At 45.4% G+C, this 19,113-nt stretch overlaps 1 protein-coding gene across 1 annotated transcript in view; it reads right to left on the bottom strand.

Annotated features, from left to right (window-relative positions):
- zwilch (zwilch kinetochore protein) overlaps positions 1-19,113 on the bottom strand; it is a 40,054-nt gene that overhangs the window by 20,395 nt on the left and 546 nt on the right. Inside the window, exons 2-13 of the mRNA XM_042298809.1 lie at positions 13,305-13,434; positions 13,004-13,137; positions 11,543-11,763; positions 11,349-11,428; positions 10,522-10,677; positions 7,297-7,368; positions 6,892-6,985; positions 6,649-6,695; positions 3,103-3,214; positions 2,799-2,878; positions 564-720; positions 276-304 (exon numbers count right to left, since the gene is read on the bottom strand). Coding sequence (XP_042154743.1) covers positions 276-304; positions 564-720; positions 2,799-2,878; positions 3,103-3,214; positions 6,649-6,695; positions 6,892-6,985; positions 7,297-7,368; positions 10,522-10,677; positions 11,349-11,428; positions 11,543-11,763; positions 13,004-13,137; positions 13,305-13,434 — 1,312 coding nt within the window. The remainder of the gene's footprint in view (positions 1-275; positions 305-563; positions 721-2,798; positions 2,879-3,102; positions 3,215-6,648; positions 6,696-6,891; positions 6,986-7,296; positions 7,369-10,521; positions 10,678-11,348; positions 11,429-11,542; positions 11,764-13,003; positions 13,138-13,304; positions 13,435-19,113) is intronic.

Here is a 19,113-nt window from a genome sequence, read left to right as displayed (position 1 = left end):
GGTTACATTTCTCCAGGCCAATAGAGAGAGGTTACATTTCTCCAGGCCAATAGAGAGAGGTTACATTTCTCCAGGCCAATAGAGAGAGGTTACATTTCTCCAGGCCAATAGAGAGAGGTTACATTGCTCCAGGCCCATCCCTCAACTGTGTACCACAACAGAGGCGGGTTGACCTGTTTGTTATTGTTTCAATAAGGATTCTCGCTTTAAATTTTTATTTTTTTTAAATGTTAGAGATGATTTTCTGAATAAAGTAGTATAAACCTCGGACTCACCAGGTGGTTTAGCGTGGTCAGATCTTGACCTGAGGAGAAGAACGCATGAACTGTTAAATCAACTTTAAATGCTGTAAGATAAGAATTAGATGGTATTTTGTCTGGAACCACGGCACAGGGATCCCAATAACGTATTAGGTCCTGTCGGTGAGTACCGGTATCATTCTCTGCGGCGTCATGGAGAATACCGTTTCACTTTTAACCCGAACAACCACATCCTATTAGGTATTCGGGATTCGAACCGACAGACCTTTGGATCACAGAGCAGTGTGTGTGTGTGTGTGTTACCTATGAGGTAGTTGATGTAGTCCTTCCTCATCTTGTCTAGGCCCATCTCTAGCAGCATGTGAACAGGTGTCAGGCCTGTTAAAGAGACATGATCCATCTGATGGTGGTAAGACTGAAGGATCAGCTTACTGAGGGAGCTACTGCTGTCTCTGTGAATCTACAACAATCAGGAGAGACACGCAGCAGTTAGAGAGAGAGAGAGTTGATCAGTATTTGTTCCCGTAGCTGTCTATTTACCACAACAAACCGATGCTGGGGCACTAATTCCACACTCAACGAGCTGTATCGAGCAAACAGGAAAACGCTCGTCCCGAGGCGGCTCGCCTAGTGGCCGGGGACTTTAACACAGGGAAACCGAAATCCGTTTGACATCATTTCTGTGGATTTAGAGGCCAAAAAAAACCTCTAGATCACCTTAACTCCAAACACAGAATTGCATATAAAGCTAACTCTCCCGCCCTCTATTTGGCAAATCTGACCATGACGTTATCCTCCGGATTCCTACTTACAAGCAAAAACTCAAACAGGAAGTAGCAGTGACGGACGCACAATGCGGAAGTTGTCCGATGAAGCGGATGCTACGCTACATGATGCTACGCTACATGACGCTACGCTACATGACGCTACGCTACATGACGCTACGCTACATGACGCTACGCTACATGACGCTACGCTACATGACGCTACGCTACATGACGCTACGCTACATGACGCTACGCTACATGACGCTACGCTACATGACGCTACGCTACATGACGCTACGCTACAGGACGCTACATGATGCGCTACATGATGCTACGCTACAGGACGCTACGCTACATGATGCTACGCTACAGGACGCTACGCTACAGGACGCTACGCTACATGACGCTACGCTACATGATGCTACGCTACAGGACTGTTTTGCTAGCACAGACTGGAATATGTTCCGGGATTCATCCCATGGCATTGAGGTGTATACCACATCAAGTCACCGGCTTAATCAATAATAAATAAAGGGCATCGACGACGTCGTCCCCACGGTGACCGTAAGTAAATAACCCAACCAGAAGCCATTACAGGGAACATCCGCACTGAGCTAAAGGCTAGAGCTGCCGCTTTCAAGAAGCGGGACACTAATCCAGACTAACAAGAAACCCGTCAGACTAACCATCAAACAGGCAAAGTTTCAATTCAGGACTAACATCAATTCCTACTACACTCTGAAGCTCTTCGGATGTGGCAAACTATCACGGATTACAAAGGGAAACCCAGCCGCGAGTCAACCAGACGAGCTAAATTTACTGAACCATGCATGAGAGCACCAGTTGTTCAGGACGACTGTGTGATCACGCTCTCTGTAGCCGATGTGAGTAAGTAAGACCTATAAAAAGGTTAACATTCACAAGGCCAGACGGATTACCATCATGCGCTGACCAGATGGCAAGTGTCCTCACTGATATTTTCAACTTCTCCCTGACACAATCTGTAAGTTTCAAGCAGACCACCATAGTCCCTGTGCCTAAGAACGCCAAGGTGACGTGTCTACATGATTATCGCCCTCTATTGAACTCCACACTGCCCTCTCACACCTGGACAGGAGGAACACCTATGTTAAAAAGTTGTTAATTGATTACAGCTCAGCGTTCAATACCATATTACCCTTCAAGCTCATCACTAAGCTCAGGACCTCCTGACGGGCCACACCCAGGTGGAGAGGGTAGGCAACAACATATCCACCATGCTGACCCTCAACACAAAGGCCCCTCGGGGGTGCATGCCTAGTCCTCTCCTGTACAGTCATTGATCAGGGGCCTAGTCCCCTCCTGTACAGTCATTGGTCAACCCTGTGGTGCCTGTACAGTCATTGGTCAGGGGCCTAGTCCCCTCCTGTACAGTCATTGGTCAGGGGCCTAGTCCTCTCCTGTACAGTCATTGGTTAGGGGCCTAGTCCCCTCCTCCCTGTTCACCAACGACTGTGTGGCCGGGCACGATTCAACACCATCATTAAGTTCGGAGACAACAAGACGATGAGACAGCCTATAGGGAGGTCAGAGACCTGGCAGTGTGGTGCCAGGACAACAACCTCAACCTCTCCATCAACGTCAGCAAGACAAAGGAGCTGATCGTGGACTAAAGGAAACGCCCCCATTCACATCGACGGGGCTGTTGTGGAGCGGGTCGAGAGCTTTGATGATCAGATTCAGATCAGTCTCCGATGTCTTGATATGATCTGAGGACACACACTATACTTACCCATGGTTTAATGTCACCATACTGCAAAGCTTTGATGACCATTTTCAGACAGTCTCCGACATCTTGATAGGAAGTCACACCTGAGATGGAAAAGTAGTGATGAAATAAAAAAAAAACAGCTCAAATGTTCCACATCCAAGTTGATATAGGAAGTTTAATTTATTACCATTTTCAAAATGTAAATAAGGAACTGAAAAGCTTTTTATTATACAACATGTGAAACAAGTGAAACATTTTCCAAAGTGAAAACAAAAAAAAAGGCTGTTCTCTACTATAACTAAAATGTACTAAAAACTCCACTCACTGTTCTTCATGCGAACCCAGAGCTGTTCTATGAAGTCCAGATCTCCTCTCTCCATCAGAGAGTTGAATATCTCTGTCTCTGATGTTCCCATCTCAGTCTTCACCTTCACTGCCTGGAGGGGGGAGATCATGACCAATCAGATAAAGCATTATATTCACACCCCTTTGACATGTTGTTGTGTTGTAAAGTTGGATTCAATTGGATTGAATTGTAATTTTCCGTCAACGATCTACATAACATACTCTGATGTCAAAGTTGACAAATATAATAATAATAAATTTTGCACGCCCAATTTTTCAGTTTTTGATTTGTTAAAAAAGTTTGAAATATCCAATAAATGTCGTTCCACTTCATGATTGTGTCCCACTTGTTGTTGATTCTTCACAAAAAAATACAGTTTTATATCTTTATGTTTGAAGCCTGAAATGTGGCAAAAGGTCGCAAAGTTCAAGGGGGCCGAATACTTTCGCAAGGCACTGTATATATATATATATATATATATTTTAAAAAAGGACTAATATCTTGATTATAATAGTATTTCACCATTTTCAGGTCATATATTTTCAAGCAGATTTAAGTAAAAACAGTAACTCGGCCCCTCAGGAACATGTCTTCTTGGTAAGCAACTCCAGTGTATATTTGGCCTTGTGTTTTCGGGTTATTGACCTGCTGAAAGGTGAATTAATCTGTGTTGTGATAATTGCTTTGTTTTCTCTAGAACCTATTAGTTCATATGTCACCTTTTTAATATGTGAGGCAGAGACAACAAGAAGACAATAGTCACGCAGTGGCAGAATATATTCAACCACACCAGTAGTGGTCAGTGCCGTTTTAAGAGGAGGGAGGATGAGTATTTTTTTTGTTTGTTTATGAGCACAAATCATGTAGATTTGGCCTTGTGTTTTCGGGTTATTGACCTGCTGAAAGGTGAATTAATCTTCCACACACAATGCCCCATAATGTCAGTGGAATTTGTCAGTTCATGCTGCAAAAGCTCTGATGGCTTCCGGAGGACGTCCTTCAACCTGTCATAATTACTGTGTGGAAGGGAGTAAAAATGAGCCTCCTAGGTTTTGTATTGAAGTCAATGTAACCAGAGGAGGACGGAAGCTAGCTGTCCTCCGGCTACACCATGGTGCTACCCTACAGAGTGCCGTTGAGGTTACTGTAGACCTTCATTGCAAAATAGTGTTTTAATCAATTATTTGGTGACATGGGAATGTATTTATACATTTAGGATTTAAAAGAAATGTTTCACGATTGATTATTTTATTCACCGAGGAGGATGGTCCTCCCCTTCCTCCTCTCAGGAGCCTCCACTGACCTAACATGATGCAGCCACCACTATACTCGGAGAGTGGCGTTGTATTGGATTTGCCCCAAACATAAACACTTTGTATTCAGGACAAATTGTGAATTGCTTTGCCACATTTTTTTTGCAGTATTAGTTTAGTGTCTTATCGCAAAAAGGAGGCATGTTTTGGAATATTTTTTATTCTGTACAGGCTCCCTTCCTTCTTTTACTCTGTCATTTAGGTTAGTATTGTGGAGTAACTACAATGTTGTTGATCCATCCTCAAGGTCTCTCCCATCACAGCCATTAAACTCTGTAACTGTTCTAAAGTCACCATTGGCCTCATGGTGAATTCCCTGACAGGTTTCCTTCCTCTCCGGCAAATGAGTTAGGATGGACGCCTGTATCTTTGTAGTGACTGGGTGTATTGATGTGTACACCATGCTCAAAAGGGATACAACCAATAGGCGTTGGAAAACCTCCCCGGTCTCTGTGGTTGAATCTTTGCCTGAAATTCACTTCTTGACTAAGGGACCTTACAGATAATTGTATGTGTGGGGTACAGAGAAGATCGTTTAAAAAATCCTGTTAAAACACTATTACCGCACACACTGAGTCCATGCAACTTATTATGTGCCTTGTTAAGCACATTTTTATTCCTCATTTAGGCTTGATATAACAAAGGGGCTGAATACTTATCGACTCAAGACATTTCAGATTTGCATTTTAAATGAGTAAAAAAACAGACAAAAATAAAACAATTCCACTGACATTATGGGGTATTGTGTGTGGGCCAGAGACCAAAAACCTCAATTTAATACATTTTTTATACAAATGTGGAAAGATTCAAGGGGTGTGAATACTCTCTGAAGGTACTGTATGTGGTTCTCCATCTACTGCTGTAGATATGTATTGTAGGAATCCTATAAATTGAAATTTGACGTGTATTTTTTATTTATTTTTGGGTGGAGAGATGGGGTAGATGTAGAGATGGGGTAGGCTGAGAGATGGAGTAGGCGGAGAGATGGAGTAGATGGAGAGATGGGGTAGATGGAGTAGGCGGAGAGATGGGGTAGATGGAGAGATGGGGTAGATGGAGAGATGGGGTAGGCTGGATGGAGTAGGCGGAGATGGGGTAGATGGAGAGATGGGGTAGATGGAGTAGGCGGAGAGATGGGGTAGATGGAGAGATGGGGTAGATGGAGAGATGGGGAGATGGGGTAGATGGAGAGATGGATGGAGAGATGGGGTAGATGGAGAGATGGGGTAGGCGGAGAGATGGGGTAGATGGAGAGATGAATGGATGGAGAGATGGGGTAGATGGAGAGATGGGGTAGGCGGAGAGATGGGGTAGATGGAGTGGGGTAGATGGAGAGATGGGGTAGATGGAGAGATGGGGTAGATGGAGAGATGGGGTAGATGGAGAGATGGGGTAGATGGAGAGATGGGGTAGATGGAGAGATGGGGTAGATGGAGAGATGGGGTAGATGGAGAGATGGGGTAGATGGAGAGATGGGGTAGATGGAGAGATGGGGTAGATGGAGAGATGGGGTAGATGGAGTAGATGGGGTAGATGGAGTAGATGGGGTAGATGGAGAGATGGGGTAGATGGAGAGATGGGGTAGATGGAGAGATGGGGTAGATGGAGAGATGGGGTAGATGGAGAGATGGGGTAGATGGAGAGATGGGGTAGATGGAGAGATGGGGTAGATGGAGAGATGGGGTAGATGGAGAGATGGGGTAGATGGAGAGATGGGGTAGATGGAGAGATGGGGTAGATGGAGAGATGGGGTAGATGGAGAGATGGGGTAGATGGAGAGATGGGGTAGATGGAGAGATGGGGTAGATGGAGAGATGGGGTAGATGGAGAGATGGGAGATGGGGTAGATGGAGAGATGGGGTAGATGGAGAGATGGGGTAGATGGGTAGATGGAGAGATGGAGTAGATGGGTAGATGGGGTAGATGGGTAGATGGAGAGATGGAGTAGATGGAGTAGGCGGAGAGATGGGGTAGATGGAGAGATGGGTAGGCGGAGAGATGAATGGATGGAGAGATGGGGTAGATGGAGAGATGGGTAGGCGGAGAGATGAATGGATGGAGAGATGGGGTAGATGGAGAGATGGGGTAGATGGAGAGATGGCGGAGAGATGGGGTAGGCGGAGAGATGGGGTAGGCGGAGAGATGGGGTAGGCGGAGAGATGGGGTAGGCGGAGAGATGAATGGATGGAGAGATGGGGAGTGATAGTCATACCTCGTTGGTAGACTGATCCTGCAGAGTCTTTACAGTGTTCTGCAGTTCTGAAAAGGAGAAGAAGTGAGCGAAAGACAATAAAGATTATAATATATATATATATTTTTAAAACATGTTTATTTCAGAGTGGTTACAAAGCAACTCATTTCATATAGTTGTGAAAAGTTGTTTTTCTCATAAAATGTTTGCTTAAAATGTTGGAGATGCTTAAATGACAAAATGTCTGAAATGTCACCATCCTACCATCCAGGTATTCCCTTGTCATCTGCACAGCAGACCTGGAGTCCACAGGTTCCATCCACTCCGTCTCTCCGGTCCTCAGACCATCAGCCAGCATCTGACAACCACAACCAGCAACAGGCTTTAAAACATGACATTAGGTCTATAGTGTGAGAGCCTAGTTAAACCAGGCTGAACGGTGTTGCTCACCAGGGTTGGGGTCAATTCCATTTAAAATTCAGAAAATAATTCCTAATTGAATTTCCTCATTGAAAAGCATTGAAGAGCATTTGAATTGGATTGTCAAGTTTACTTCCTGAATTGGGAATTGACCCCAACCCACATCATTGTAATGTAGGTTTAAAACAGGCTAATTGTGGGATGCCTAAAAAAAAAAGGCCATTTCAAAGTATTATTTTTGGCACAAACCTGTAGAAACTCCAGCTCCCTGTACAACAGATACATGGGACTTCTCATGTCGCCACTGGACACCTTGATATTCTGCAGGGGGGAGAGGAGTTACCAAGCAGTCCCTCCATCCTGGATACTAGTCTAGATCCGAGAAACAGTCCCTCCATCCTGGGTACTAGTCTAGAGCCGAGAGAAACAGTCCCTACATCCTGGGTACTAGTCTAGATCCGAGAGAAACAGTCCCTCCATCCTGGGTACTAGTCTAGATCCGAGAGAAACATTCCCTACATCCTGGGTACTAGTCTAGATCAGAGAGAAACAGTCCCTACATCCTGGGTACTAGTCTAGATCAGAGAGAAACAGTCCCTCCATCCTGGGTACTAGTCTAGATCCGAGAGAAACAGTCCCTCCATCCTGGGTACTAGTCTAGATCAGAGAGAAACAGTCCCTACATCCTGGGTACTAGTCTAGATCAGAGAGAAACAGTCCCGACATCCTGGGTACTAGTCTAGATCAGAGAGAAACAGTCCCTATATCCTGGGTACTAGTCTAGATCCGAGAGAAACAGTCCCTACATCCTGGGTACTAGTCTAGATCTGAGAGAAACAGTCCCTCCATCCTGGGTACTAGTCTAGATCCAAGAGAAACAGTCCCTACATCCTGGGTACTAGTCTAGATCTGAGAGGGTTGGAGAGTTGTAAGCAGGGGTTGGAACCGGGTTCAAGGGAGAAAGAAAAATTATAATTGAGGAACAGAATCAGAATAAAATAAATCTATATTGTTCAGGATGAGAACAGTTATTTTTAAAGCATAGAAGCGGTTAAAAACATTCTGGGCATTTTTTCTCCAATCCCACAAAAACACAACAAAGTCCTCAGAGTAAAAAATAAAATTTAAAAAAATGGAAGAAAGGAAGATGAGTGAAGAACGTTGCTCCAAATGAGTAAAAGTCTCTAAAACGTAATCTATAGTACCACTTTACGTCAACACTGATCTGCGGACCACCGAGCAATAACATCAGAGATGGATAACAACACAAAACTACTTTTAAAGGCTCGAGAAGTTTATTGACAAAATAGTACCAATGTTGTGAACAGCAAAACATGGAAGACGATACAAACATACGGGAAACGTGGAGAATCAAGAGGAAAGGAAGAAAACAGCTGGACTCCAGACATACCCTACCGTTCAAAAGTTTGGGGTCACTTAGAAATGTCCTTGTTCTTGAATGAAAAGCACTTTTTTTTTGTCCATTAAAATAACATCAAATTGATGAGAAATACAGGTACAGGGTAGACATTGTTAATGTTGCAAATGACTATTGGAGCTGGAAACAGCTGACTTTTAATGGACACACCGTGGCCAGTAGCCAGAGGGGGGCTACAGCAGCCGACGGTTCGGAGTGGGGAGGGGCTACAGTAGCCGACGGTTCGGAGTGGGGAGGGGCTACAGCAGCCGACGGTTCGGAGTGGGGAGGGGCTACAGTAGCCGACGGTTCGGAGTGGGGAGGGGCTACAGTAGCCGACGGTTCGGTTGGGGAGGGGCAACAGTGGGGGTTCGGAGGGGCAGGGGCTACAGTAGCCGACGGTTCGGAGTGGGGAGGGGCTACAGTAGCCGACGGTTCGGAGTGGGGAGGGGCTACAGTAGCCGACGGTTCGGAGTGGGGAGGGGCTACAGGCCTACGGTTCGGAGGGGGAGGGGCTACAGTAGCCTACGGTTCGGAGTGGGGAGGGGCTACAGTAGCCTACGGTTCGGAGTGGGCAGGGGCTACAGTAGCCTACGGTTCGGAGTGGGCAGGGGCTACAGTAGCCAACGGTTCGGAGTGGGGAGGGGCAACAGTAGCCTACGGTTCGGAGTGGGCAGGGGCTACAGTAGCCAACGGTTCGGAGTGGGGAGGGGCAACAGTAGCCTACGGTTCGGAGTGGGCAGGGGCTACAGTAGCCTACGGTTCGGAGTGGGCAGGGGCTACAGTAGCCTACGGTTCGGAGTGGGCAGGGGCTACAGAAGCCTACGGTACGGAGTGGGGAGGGGCTACAGAAGCCTACGGTTCGGAGTGGGCAGGGGCTACAGTAGCCTACGGTTCGGAGTGGGCAGGGGCAGGCCTACGGTTCTGGGCAGGGGCTAGTAGCCTACGGTTCGGAGTGGGCAGGGGCTACAGTAGCCTACGGTTCGGAGTGGGGAGGGGCTACAGTAGCCTACGGTTCGGAGTGGGGAGGGGCTACAGAAGCCTACGGTTCGGAGTGGGGGCAGGGGCTACAGAAGCCTACGGTTCGGAGTGGGCAGGGGCTACAGAAGCCTACGGTTCGGAGTGGGCAGGGGCTACAGAAGCCTACGGTTCGGAGTGGGGAGGGGCTACAGTAGCCTACGGTTCGGAGTGGGCAGGGGCTACAGAAGCCTACGGTTCGGAGTGGGCAGGGGCTACAGAAGCCTACGGTTCGGAGTGGGCAGGGGCTACAGTAGCCGACGGTTCGGAGTGGGGAGGGGCTACAGTAGCCGACGGTTCGGAGTGGGGAGGGGCTACAGTAGCCGACGGTTCGGAGTGGGGAGGGGCTACAGAAGCCTACGGTTCGGAGTGGACAGGGGCTACAGAAGCGTACGGTTCGGAGTGGGCAGGGGCTACAGAAGCGTACGGTTCGGAGTGGGGAGGGGCTACAGTAGCCGACGGTTCGGAGTGGGGAGGGTAGCCTACTGATGTTACAAGCGTGATTCAGATTTTTTAATTTGAGAAGACTGGATACATTTTTCCAATGCTAGTTAAGGATACTATAGTGATCACGTTTCACATTGGATTTATTAACTAAAAAAACTTTTTTGTAAACATCCGAATTCTGGTGCCGCTCTGCACACACAAGCTTAGCTAGCTACCCTCTGGTCCAACGTTAAGCCAACTGTCTGAAGTTCAAAGACATTCCCGAGTTCCTTCATAGAAGCCGCTCATCTGTGGGACTAATTCAGATCCTTATTGTCATAAGAAGCACTTCAAGCCCAAGCCTCTTCATCCACCCTCTCTCGTCCCAATTTCAACAGTTACTTTTTTTATTACAAATTCAACCGGTTCAGAACTTTATTTTGTCCGGTCGAAACAGTGGAAAAGAAGAAATTAATATTGGTTCCAACCCCTGGTACTACACAGTATGCTGCCACCTTTACACCTATCCAACCCGTCAGATCTACACAAATGCCCAGGGTGTAGGGGCCAGGGGTTGATTTGGGTTGCAGCCCAAGTGTAACCTGACTACTCACCAGAGTGGCCATGGAGGAGAGAGGTGGAGTCTCCAGGATCGTCTCCACGTGGCTCCATCTGAAGTCCACTGTGACACTGCTCTGAGATTCGATAGCCGTTTTCTCCACCACAGTCGACCCAAACAGGTTGTACTGGGCTGTGCCTCTTGCAACCATCTGAGAGGGAGAAGGACAGGGAATCAAGGAAGTGATACAGACCACATAGATAGTCTGGGTGTTGAGTAGGTCTGTTTCACATAAATAATTAAATACATATATGAATGGAGGACAACATCAGAAAAGCAGTAAACGCAGCAGTATACCTAGCACAACACTGAGTCTCAGCCAGTCTGCAGTATACCTAGCTCAACACTGAGTCTCAGCCAGTGGGCAGTATACCTAGCACAACACTGAGTCTCAGCCAGTCTGCAGTATACCTAGCACAACACTGAGTCTCAGCCAGTCTGCAGTATACCTAGTTCAACACTGAGTCTCAGCCAGTGGGCAGTATACCTAGCACAACACTGAGTCTCAGCCAGTCTGCAGTATACCTAGCACAACACTGAGTCTCAGCCAGTCTGCAGTATACCTAGCTCAACACTGAGTCTCAGCCAGTCTGCAGTATACCTAGCTCAACACTGAGTCTCAGCCAGTGGGCAGTATACCTAACTCAACACTGAGTCTCAGCCAGTCTGCAGTATACCTAGCTCAACACTGAGTCTCAGCCAGTGGGCAGTATACCTAGCTCAACACTGAGTCTCAGCCAGTCTGCAGTATACCTAACTCAACACTGAGTCTCAGCCAGTGAAATATCAGAGAAACAGGAAGGACTAGGAGCTAGGCTTCACCAAGGACGGATGATGTCTTCTCTTGTGTTCCTGTTTCAGCTCATCTAAAGTGATGAATGCGCCCTTGTCCACAGTTGAACCTGAACATGTACGATAAACAACATGAAAGATCAATCATCTATTGAAACCATGAATTTCAATGTTTATGACGCGAGCTCTTGAATTAATACGCGTCTCTACACTCAGGCCCTTACCTGCACATGTGACGGAATATAGCTTGACCCCAGAGACTTTGTTGCCGGTGCAGGCGGTCTCTGCTCCTAGCCAGGTGGTACCAGCAGGGTCGGCCATGTCACAACGTACCCAGAGAGGAAGCAGGGGGGCTGGGGAGACCGCTGGAGGGAGCAGGTCGGCTGGGGACACCGCTGGAGATACAATGCTGTTCTGAGACATTGTGTACCAAGACAACAGCTGCCTGTAAGCAGAGAACACAACATCTGAACAGATATAGCGACAAACAGACAGGGTGCTATTACCATGGTTTCATATGCCATATTAATACAATTGTAAAATGTAAAAAAACAATACTAACACGAGAACAACAACAAGATGGAGGAGGAGGAGAACAACAACAAGATGGAGGAGGAGGAGAACAACAACAAGATGGAGGAGGAGGAGAACAACAACAAGATGGAGGAGGAGGAGAACAACAACAAGATGGAGGAGGAGGAGAACAACAACAAGATGGAGGAGGAGGAGAACAAGATGGAGGAGGAGGAGAACAACAACAAGATGGAGGAGGAGGAGAACAAGATGGAGGAGGAGGAGAACAACAACAAGATGGAGGAGGAGGAGAACAACAACAAGATGGAGGAGGAGGAGAACAACAACAAGATGGAGGAGGAGGAGAACAACAACAAGATGGAGGAGGAGGAGAACAACAACAAGATGGAGGAGGAGGAGAACAACAACAAGATGGAGGAGGAGGAGAACAACAACAAGATGGAGGAGGAGGAGAACAACAACAAGATGGAGGAGGAGAACAACAACAAGATGGAGGAGAGGAGATGGAGAGGAGGAGAACAACAAGATGGAGGAGGAGGAGAACAACAAGATGGAAGAGGAGGAGAACAACAACAAGATGGAGGAGGAGGAGAACAACAAGATGGAGGAGGAGGAGAACAACAAGATGGAGAGGAGGAGAACAACAACAAGATGGAAGAGGAGGAGAACAACAAGATGGAGGAGGAGGAGAACAACAACAAGATGGAGGAGGAGGAGAACAACAACAAGATGGAGGAGGAGGAGAACAACAACAAGATGGAGGAGGAGGAGAACAACAACAAGATGGAGGAGGAGGAGAACAACAACAAGATGGAGGAGGAGGAGAACAACAACAAGATGGAGGAGGAGGAGAACAACAACAAGATGGAGGAGGAGGATGGAGGAGGAGGAGAACAACAACAAGATGGAGGAGGAGGAGAACAACAACAAGATGGAGGAGGAGGAGAACAACAACAAGATGGAGGAGGAGGAGAACAAGGAGGAGGAGAACAAGATGGAGGAGGAGGAGAACAACAACAAGATGGAGGAGGAGAGAACAACAACAAGATGGAGGAGGAGGAGAACAACAACAAGATGGAGGAGGAGGAGAACAACAACAAGATGGAGGAGGAGGAGAACAACAACAAGATGGAGGAGATAGAGGAGGAGACCTTGCTTTCATGATGGTGAGAGGCTGTGGCCCCAACTCTATCTTGACTTCATGATTTGTCTCATCGTCAGAGTGCGTCTCATCGTCAGAGTGCGTCTCATCCATTTTGTCATCTTCAGGGTCGATCTGTGGGGCCTTGTCACACGACGACACAGTAAAATAGCGGATCAATATTAGAACGATTGGGTTAATTGATTGTCTAATGGAAATACAGTACAATAATACAAAATGAATAATGCAAAGATACTCAATAATAAATCGAGTGGATTGATTGTAAATCTCTTCAATGGAGCAGAACTTACCGTTTTCTCACAGATGAAGACTGGTCTGTCACCAGTGTAGATGTTGTGGAGATGTTTCCCTCCATTCACTCTCAGTATCTGGATGTCTTCCTCATATATACAGGAGTCTTTGCAGTCATCTTGAAGAGACCTAAAATCATAAATGCATAAAATAAATAAACATTGCTGATTGGCTGAACCAGTATCTGGGCAGAGGAGGAGATTATGAACATAACAAGTATCCTCTCTAGCCCAGTTAGCTACCAGTAATTGTCCCATTAGACAAAATACATTAGTGACCAATACTCACCAAATATAGAGTTTCGCTGAGCAACTATCGTCATTTAGTGCTGTCATGACGTTGGCCTGATAAATACCTCTTCCCCCCTTTTTCCTCTCTCTACCCTACTGATGTTAAATTTGCAAAACCCTTGGTTAACAGAGATTCTGGGAACATCAGAAGGTGGAGGGAAATTAACTATATTCTGGTAATCCGACCAATTGAACATATGCAGTGGTAGGTACTTAATGAATATGATGTCAGTTCGGTTGTGATCTGAGACATTCTCATCAATGACAAGATGACAAACTCTACAGTGGAAAGTCTACACATCAGAGTTATCGGATTCACATGGAATTGTTGTTCAATTTAAATGTTTTAATTTTACCCCTTTTTCTCCCCAATTTCGTGGTATCCAATTGTTTTAGTAGCAACTATCTTGTCTCATCGCTACAACTCCTGTACGGGCTCGGGAGAGACGAAGGTGGAAAGTCATGCATCCTCCGATACACAACCCAACCAAGCCGCACTGCTTCTTAACACAGCGCGCATCCAACCCGGAAGCCGGCCGCACCAATGTGTCGGAGGAAACACCGTGCACCTGGCTACCTTGGTTAGCACGCATTTAAATGTTTGAATATGAAATTATTCGTGATGGGATGAAATGTGATTTTAGCTTCTAAAATGTGAGATTTGAGTTTTCATAAGTTTGAGCAGCGCCCTATCAGTGGCCCGCCCCTGTGAAGGCACATGGGCTATAAAACTTGTCAAAAATGCCCTCCTATCCCTTCCTATATAAAGCCTTGACGACAATGTAACCTCCTGTTCTGAGGATGTAGGACGCCGGTCCGATGTCAGAATGGTTCAGATAATAACTACAGAACGAAGCCAACATCAGCGAAATTGTTTCAACCCCTATTTACTAGCCGATCTTCACTCCTTGTTCATATTTCCCAAAAAAAAGGTATGAATAAAAATGTACAAGAAACGCATGAACACTTGGTCCAAAACAATATAGATTATTTTCAGACAAAACTTTTTTTATTTGTTCTATTTTTTTGGAAGTACAGCTTGACTGCCCTGGGTACCAGCCTCTTTAGCGAACATTATACTCAACGTTCAATTGCTGATTGGTCGTTGGAAACAACATTCAGATTTTCCATTACAATGTTATGGAACATGGGGTGTACGCAAATTTAGAATTCACATTTTAAGGGAGGACAACAAACAATAGCGTTAGGATGTGGCAAATCCCATGTGAAAAGGCAGTGTCAATGCAAGATCATGTGGTTCAAAGTGGCTAGAGAGGAGTTCGTAACGAGAGAGATAAATATGGAGAAAATGAGCTTACAAGATTCAATCGAAATTAATTTTGCTTCAGCTGAATCCAATTTATGAGAAGAAAGGAACGCAAAACTGGCACCTGTCGTCATTCCTCGCACAATACGCTGATCATCATGACTCTCTTACTTTTTTTAAATAATTTGTTTTGCTCGTTTCAGTTATATTATTTATCCTTCCTCTATCTTATTAAAGAGATGGAGTCCAGACAGGCTACTCATGGTAGCTTTCTGAATAAACAGAGAGAATTAGCTTACTCGTAGCCATGGATTACAGGCAACAGCCGCACTGAGCTAAAGGCTAGAGCTGCCGCTTTCAAGGAGTGGGAGACTATTCCAGACTAACAAGAAATCCAGCTATGCCCTCAGACAAACCATCAAACAAGCAAAGCATCAATACAGGATTAAGATTGAATCCTACTACACCGGCTCTGACGCTCGTCGGATGTGGCAGGGCTTGAAAACTATTATGGACTACAAAAGGGAAACCCAGACGTGAGCCTACCAGACGAGCTAAATACATTTTATGCTCGCTTCGAGGCAAGAAACACTGAAGCATACACGAGAGCACCAGCCGTTCTGGATGACTGTGTGATAAAGCTCTCGGTAGCCGATGCGAACAAAACCTTTAAACAGGTCAACATTCACAAAGCCGCTGGGCCAGAGGATTACCAGGACGTGTACTCAGAGCATGCGCGGACCAACTGTCAAGTGTCTTCACTGACATTTTCAACCTCTTCCTGACAGAGTCTGTAATACCTACATGTTTCAAGAAGACCACCATAGTGCCTGTGCCCAAGGAAGCGAAGGTAACCTGCCTAAATGATTACTGCTCCATGGCACTCACAATGGTAGCCATGAAGTGCTTTGAAAGGCTGGTAATGTCAGAGAACTGGCAGGACATAAACCTCTCTCTCAATGTGAGCAAGACAAAGGAGTCGATTGTGGACTACAGGGAAAGTCGGGCCGAACAGGCCCACATTAACATTGACGGGGCTGTAGTGGAGCGGGTCGAGAGTTTCAAGTTCCTTGGTGTCCACATCACCAACGAACTAACATGGTCCAAACATACCAAGACAGTCGTGAAGAGGTCACGACTAGAGGTCGACCGACTATTATTTTTCAACGCCGATACCGATTATTGGCCCAAAAAAAGGCTGCTACCGATTAAAATCGGCCGATTTTTATTTATTTATTTGTAATAATGACAATTACAACAATACTGAATGAACACTTATTTTAACTTAATATAATACATCAATAAAATCAATTTAGCCTCAAGTAAATAATGAAACATGTTCAATTTGGTTTAAATAATGCAAAAACAAAGTGTTGGAGAAGAACGTAAAAGTGCAATATGTGCTATGTAAAAAAGCTAATGTTTCAGTTCCTTGCTCAGAACATGAGAACATATGAAAGCTGGTGGTTCCTTTTAACATGAGACTACAATATTCCCAGGTAAGAAGTTTTAGTTTGTAGTTATTATAGGACTATTTCTCTCTATACCATTCATATTTCATTAACCTTTGACTATTGGATGTTCTTATAGGCACTTTACTATTGCCAGTGTAACAGTATAGCTTCTGTCCCTCTCCTCGAGCCTACTGGCCTCGAACCAGAAACACATCGACAACAGCCACACTCGAAGCAGTGTTACCCATGCAGAGCAAGGGAAACAACCACAGGCTCAGAGTGAGTGACGTTTGAAACGCTATTAGCGCGTGCTAACTAGCTAGCCATTTCACATCGGTTACACCAGCCTCATCTCGGGAGTTGATAGGTTTGAAGTCATAAACAGAGCAATGCTTGACGCACAACGAAGAGCTGCTGGCAAATCGCATGAAAGTGCTGTTTGAATGAATGTTTACGCGCCTGCTTCTGCCTACCACCGCTCAGTCAGATACTTAGATGCTCAGTCAGATTATATGCAACGCAGGACATGCTAGATAATATCTAGTAATATTTTATTTATTTATTTTACCTTTATTTAACTAGGCAAGTCAGTTAAGAACAAATTCTTATTTTCAATGACGGCCTAGGAACAGTGGGTTAACTGCCTGTTCAGGGGCAGAATTTATTTATCCACATTGACTCTGTACAGTAACACCCTGTATATAGCCTCCACATTGACTCTGTACAGTAACACCCTGTATATAGCCTCCACATTGACTCTGTACCGTAACACCCTGTATATAGCCTCCACATTGACTCTGTACCGGTGCCCCCTGTATATAGCCTCCACATTGACTCTGTACCGGTGCCCCCTGTATATAGCCTCCACATTGACTCTGTACCGGTACCCCCTGTATATAGCCTCCACATTGACTCTGTACCGGTACCCCCTGTATATAGCCTCCACACTGACTCTGTACTGGTGCCCCCTGTATATAGCCTCCACATTGACTCTGTACCGGTACCCCCTGTATATAGCCTCCACATTGACTCTGTACCGTAATACCCTGTATATAGCCTCCACATTGACTCTGTACCGTAACACCCAGTATATAGCCTCATTACTAACCTGTACCCCGTACATTGACTCTGTACCGGTACCCCCTGTATATAGCCTCATTACTAACCGGTACCCCCTGTATATAGCCTCCACATTGACTCTGTACTGGTGCCCCCTGTATATAGCCTCCACATTGACTCTGTACCGGTGCCCCCTGTATATAGCCTCCACATTGACTCTGTACCGGTACCCCCTGTATATAGTCTCCACATTGACTCTGTACCGTAATACCCTGTATATAGCCCCACATTGACTCTCCCACATTGACTCTGTACCATAATACCCTGTATATAGTCTCCACATTGACTCTGTACCAGTACCCCCTGTATATAGCCTCCACATTGACTCTGTACCAGTACCCCCTGTATATAACCTCCACATTGACTCTGTACCGGTACCCCCTGTATATAGCCTCCACATTGACTCTGTACCGGTACCCCCTGTATATAGCCTCCACATTGACTCTGTACCAGTACCCCCTGTATATAGTCTCCACATTGACTCTGTACCAGTACCCCCTGTATATAGTCTCCACATTGACTCTGTACCAGTACCCCCTGTATATAGCCTCCACACTGACTCTGTACCGGTGCCCCCTGTATATAGCCTCGTTATTGATGTTCTTATTGTGTTACTTTTTATTATTACTTTTTATTTTAGTCTACTTGGTAGAAATGTTCTTAACTTTTTCTTGAGCTGCCCTGTTGGTTAATAAGGGCTTGTCAGTAAAGCATTTCACGTTAAAGTCTACACTTGTTGTATTCGGAGCATGTGGCATATAAAGTTTGATTTGATTGGTTCCCTCACACACACACTCTAAAAGCACTCAATCAAAGACACACAAATCACATTTGTCCTAAAAAAATATATTCAAAACCTAGGCTCACCTTCAAATCTGGGCTGTAGTCCATCAGAAAGTAGGCATAGGCTAGTTTATAGCATAATGCTAAAATAATATTTCCTTTCAAATGAATTAACAAGGGTAGTTTGAAGGGAGAGAGACAGCTATAGTATTAGTAGAGACGTTAGTTATGCAATTATTATCCCAGTATGTGGTTTACTCCAGAGGAAGATTTGCACTTTAGTCATTTTTCTAACTGCCCCCTGTAATTCTGTAAAAAAAAATATATATATATATATATATACTCTACTGGAAGCTTGGTGGTGTTTATTCTAGTGGTGAAGATCATTTAACATCATGTCGAGCTTCGCTGCCAAATCGATAGGCGTCCCCATACGCCTAATATTTAACATTGAGGAAATGTGAGCATAATCATTATTTTAGCGATCCGTGTTAGACATCCCTCCGAATGAAAAGCACACCCCCATCCTGCCGGTGTGAGCTGCTGGACACCACACTTGAACGTGATATGCGTTTATGGAGGAGAATGTGAACTTGCCGTTTCCAAAAATGAGCTCAGTAGATTCTCTGCTTCAAGATCGGTTGCCTATGACAACTGCCAGGATTCAATTAAATATGCCTAGATATTATACTTTATTGCGCATGTAATTAAACTGATATTTGGCTATGTTCAATTTCGATTCGTTGGCAGAAAAGGTGCATCAGACAACAACAAAAAAAAAAAATCATGATTTTGTCTCTGGCTTGCAAAGCACATAAATCTCTGTCTTCACTGTTCCCTTCTTGCGCAATTCATGTATCTCCGCTTGCCTCTCTCGTCCATCCTCTGGCTATAT

This window comes from Oncorhynchus tshawytscha, linkage group LG01 (assembly GCF_018296145.1).
Source record: "Oncorhynchus tshawytscha isolate Ot180627B linkage group LG01, Otsh_v2.0, whole genome shotgun sequence".
NCBI lineage: Eukaryota > Metazoa > Chordata > Actinopteri > Salmoniformes > Salmonidae > Oncorhynchus > Oncorhynchus tshawytscha.
This window is presented reverse-complemented; position numbering and strand designations above follow the sequence as displayed.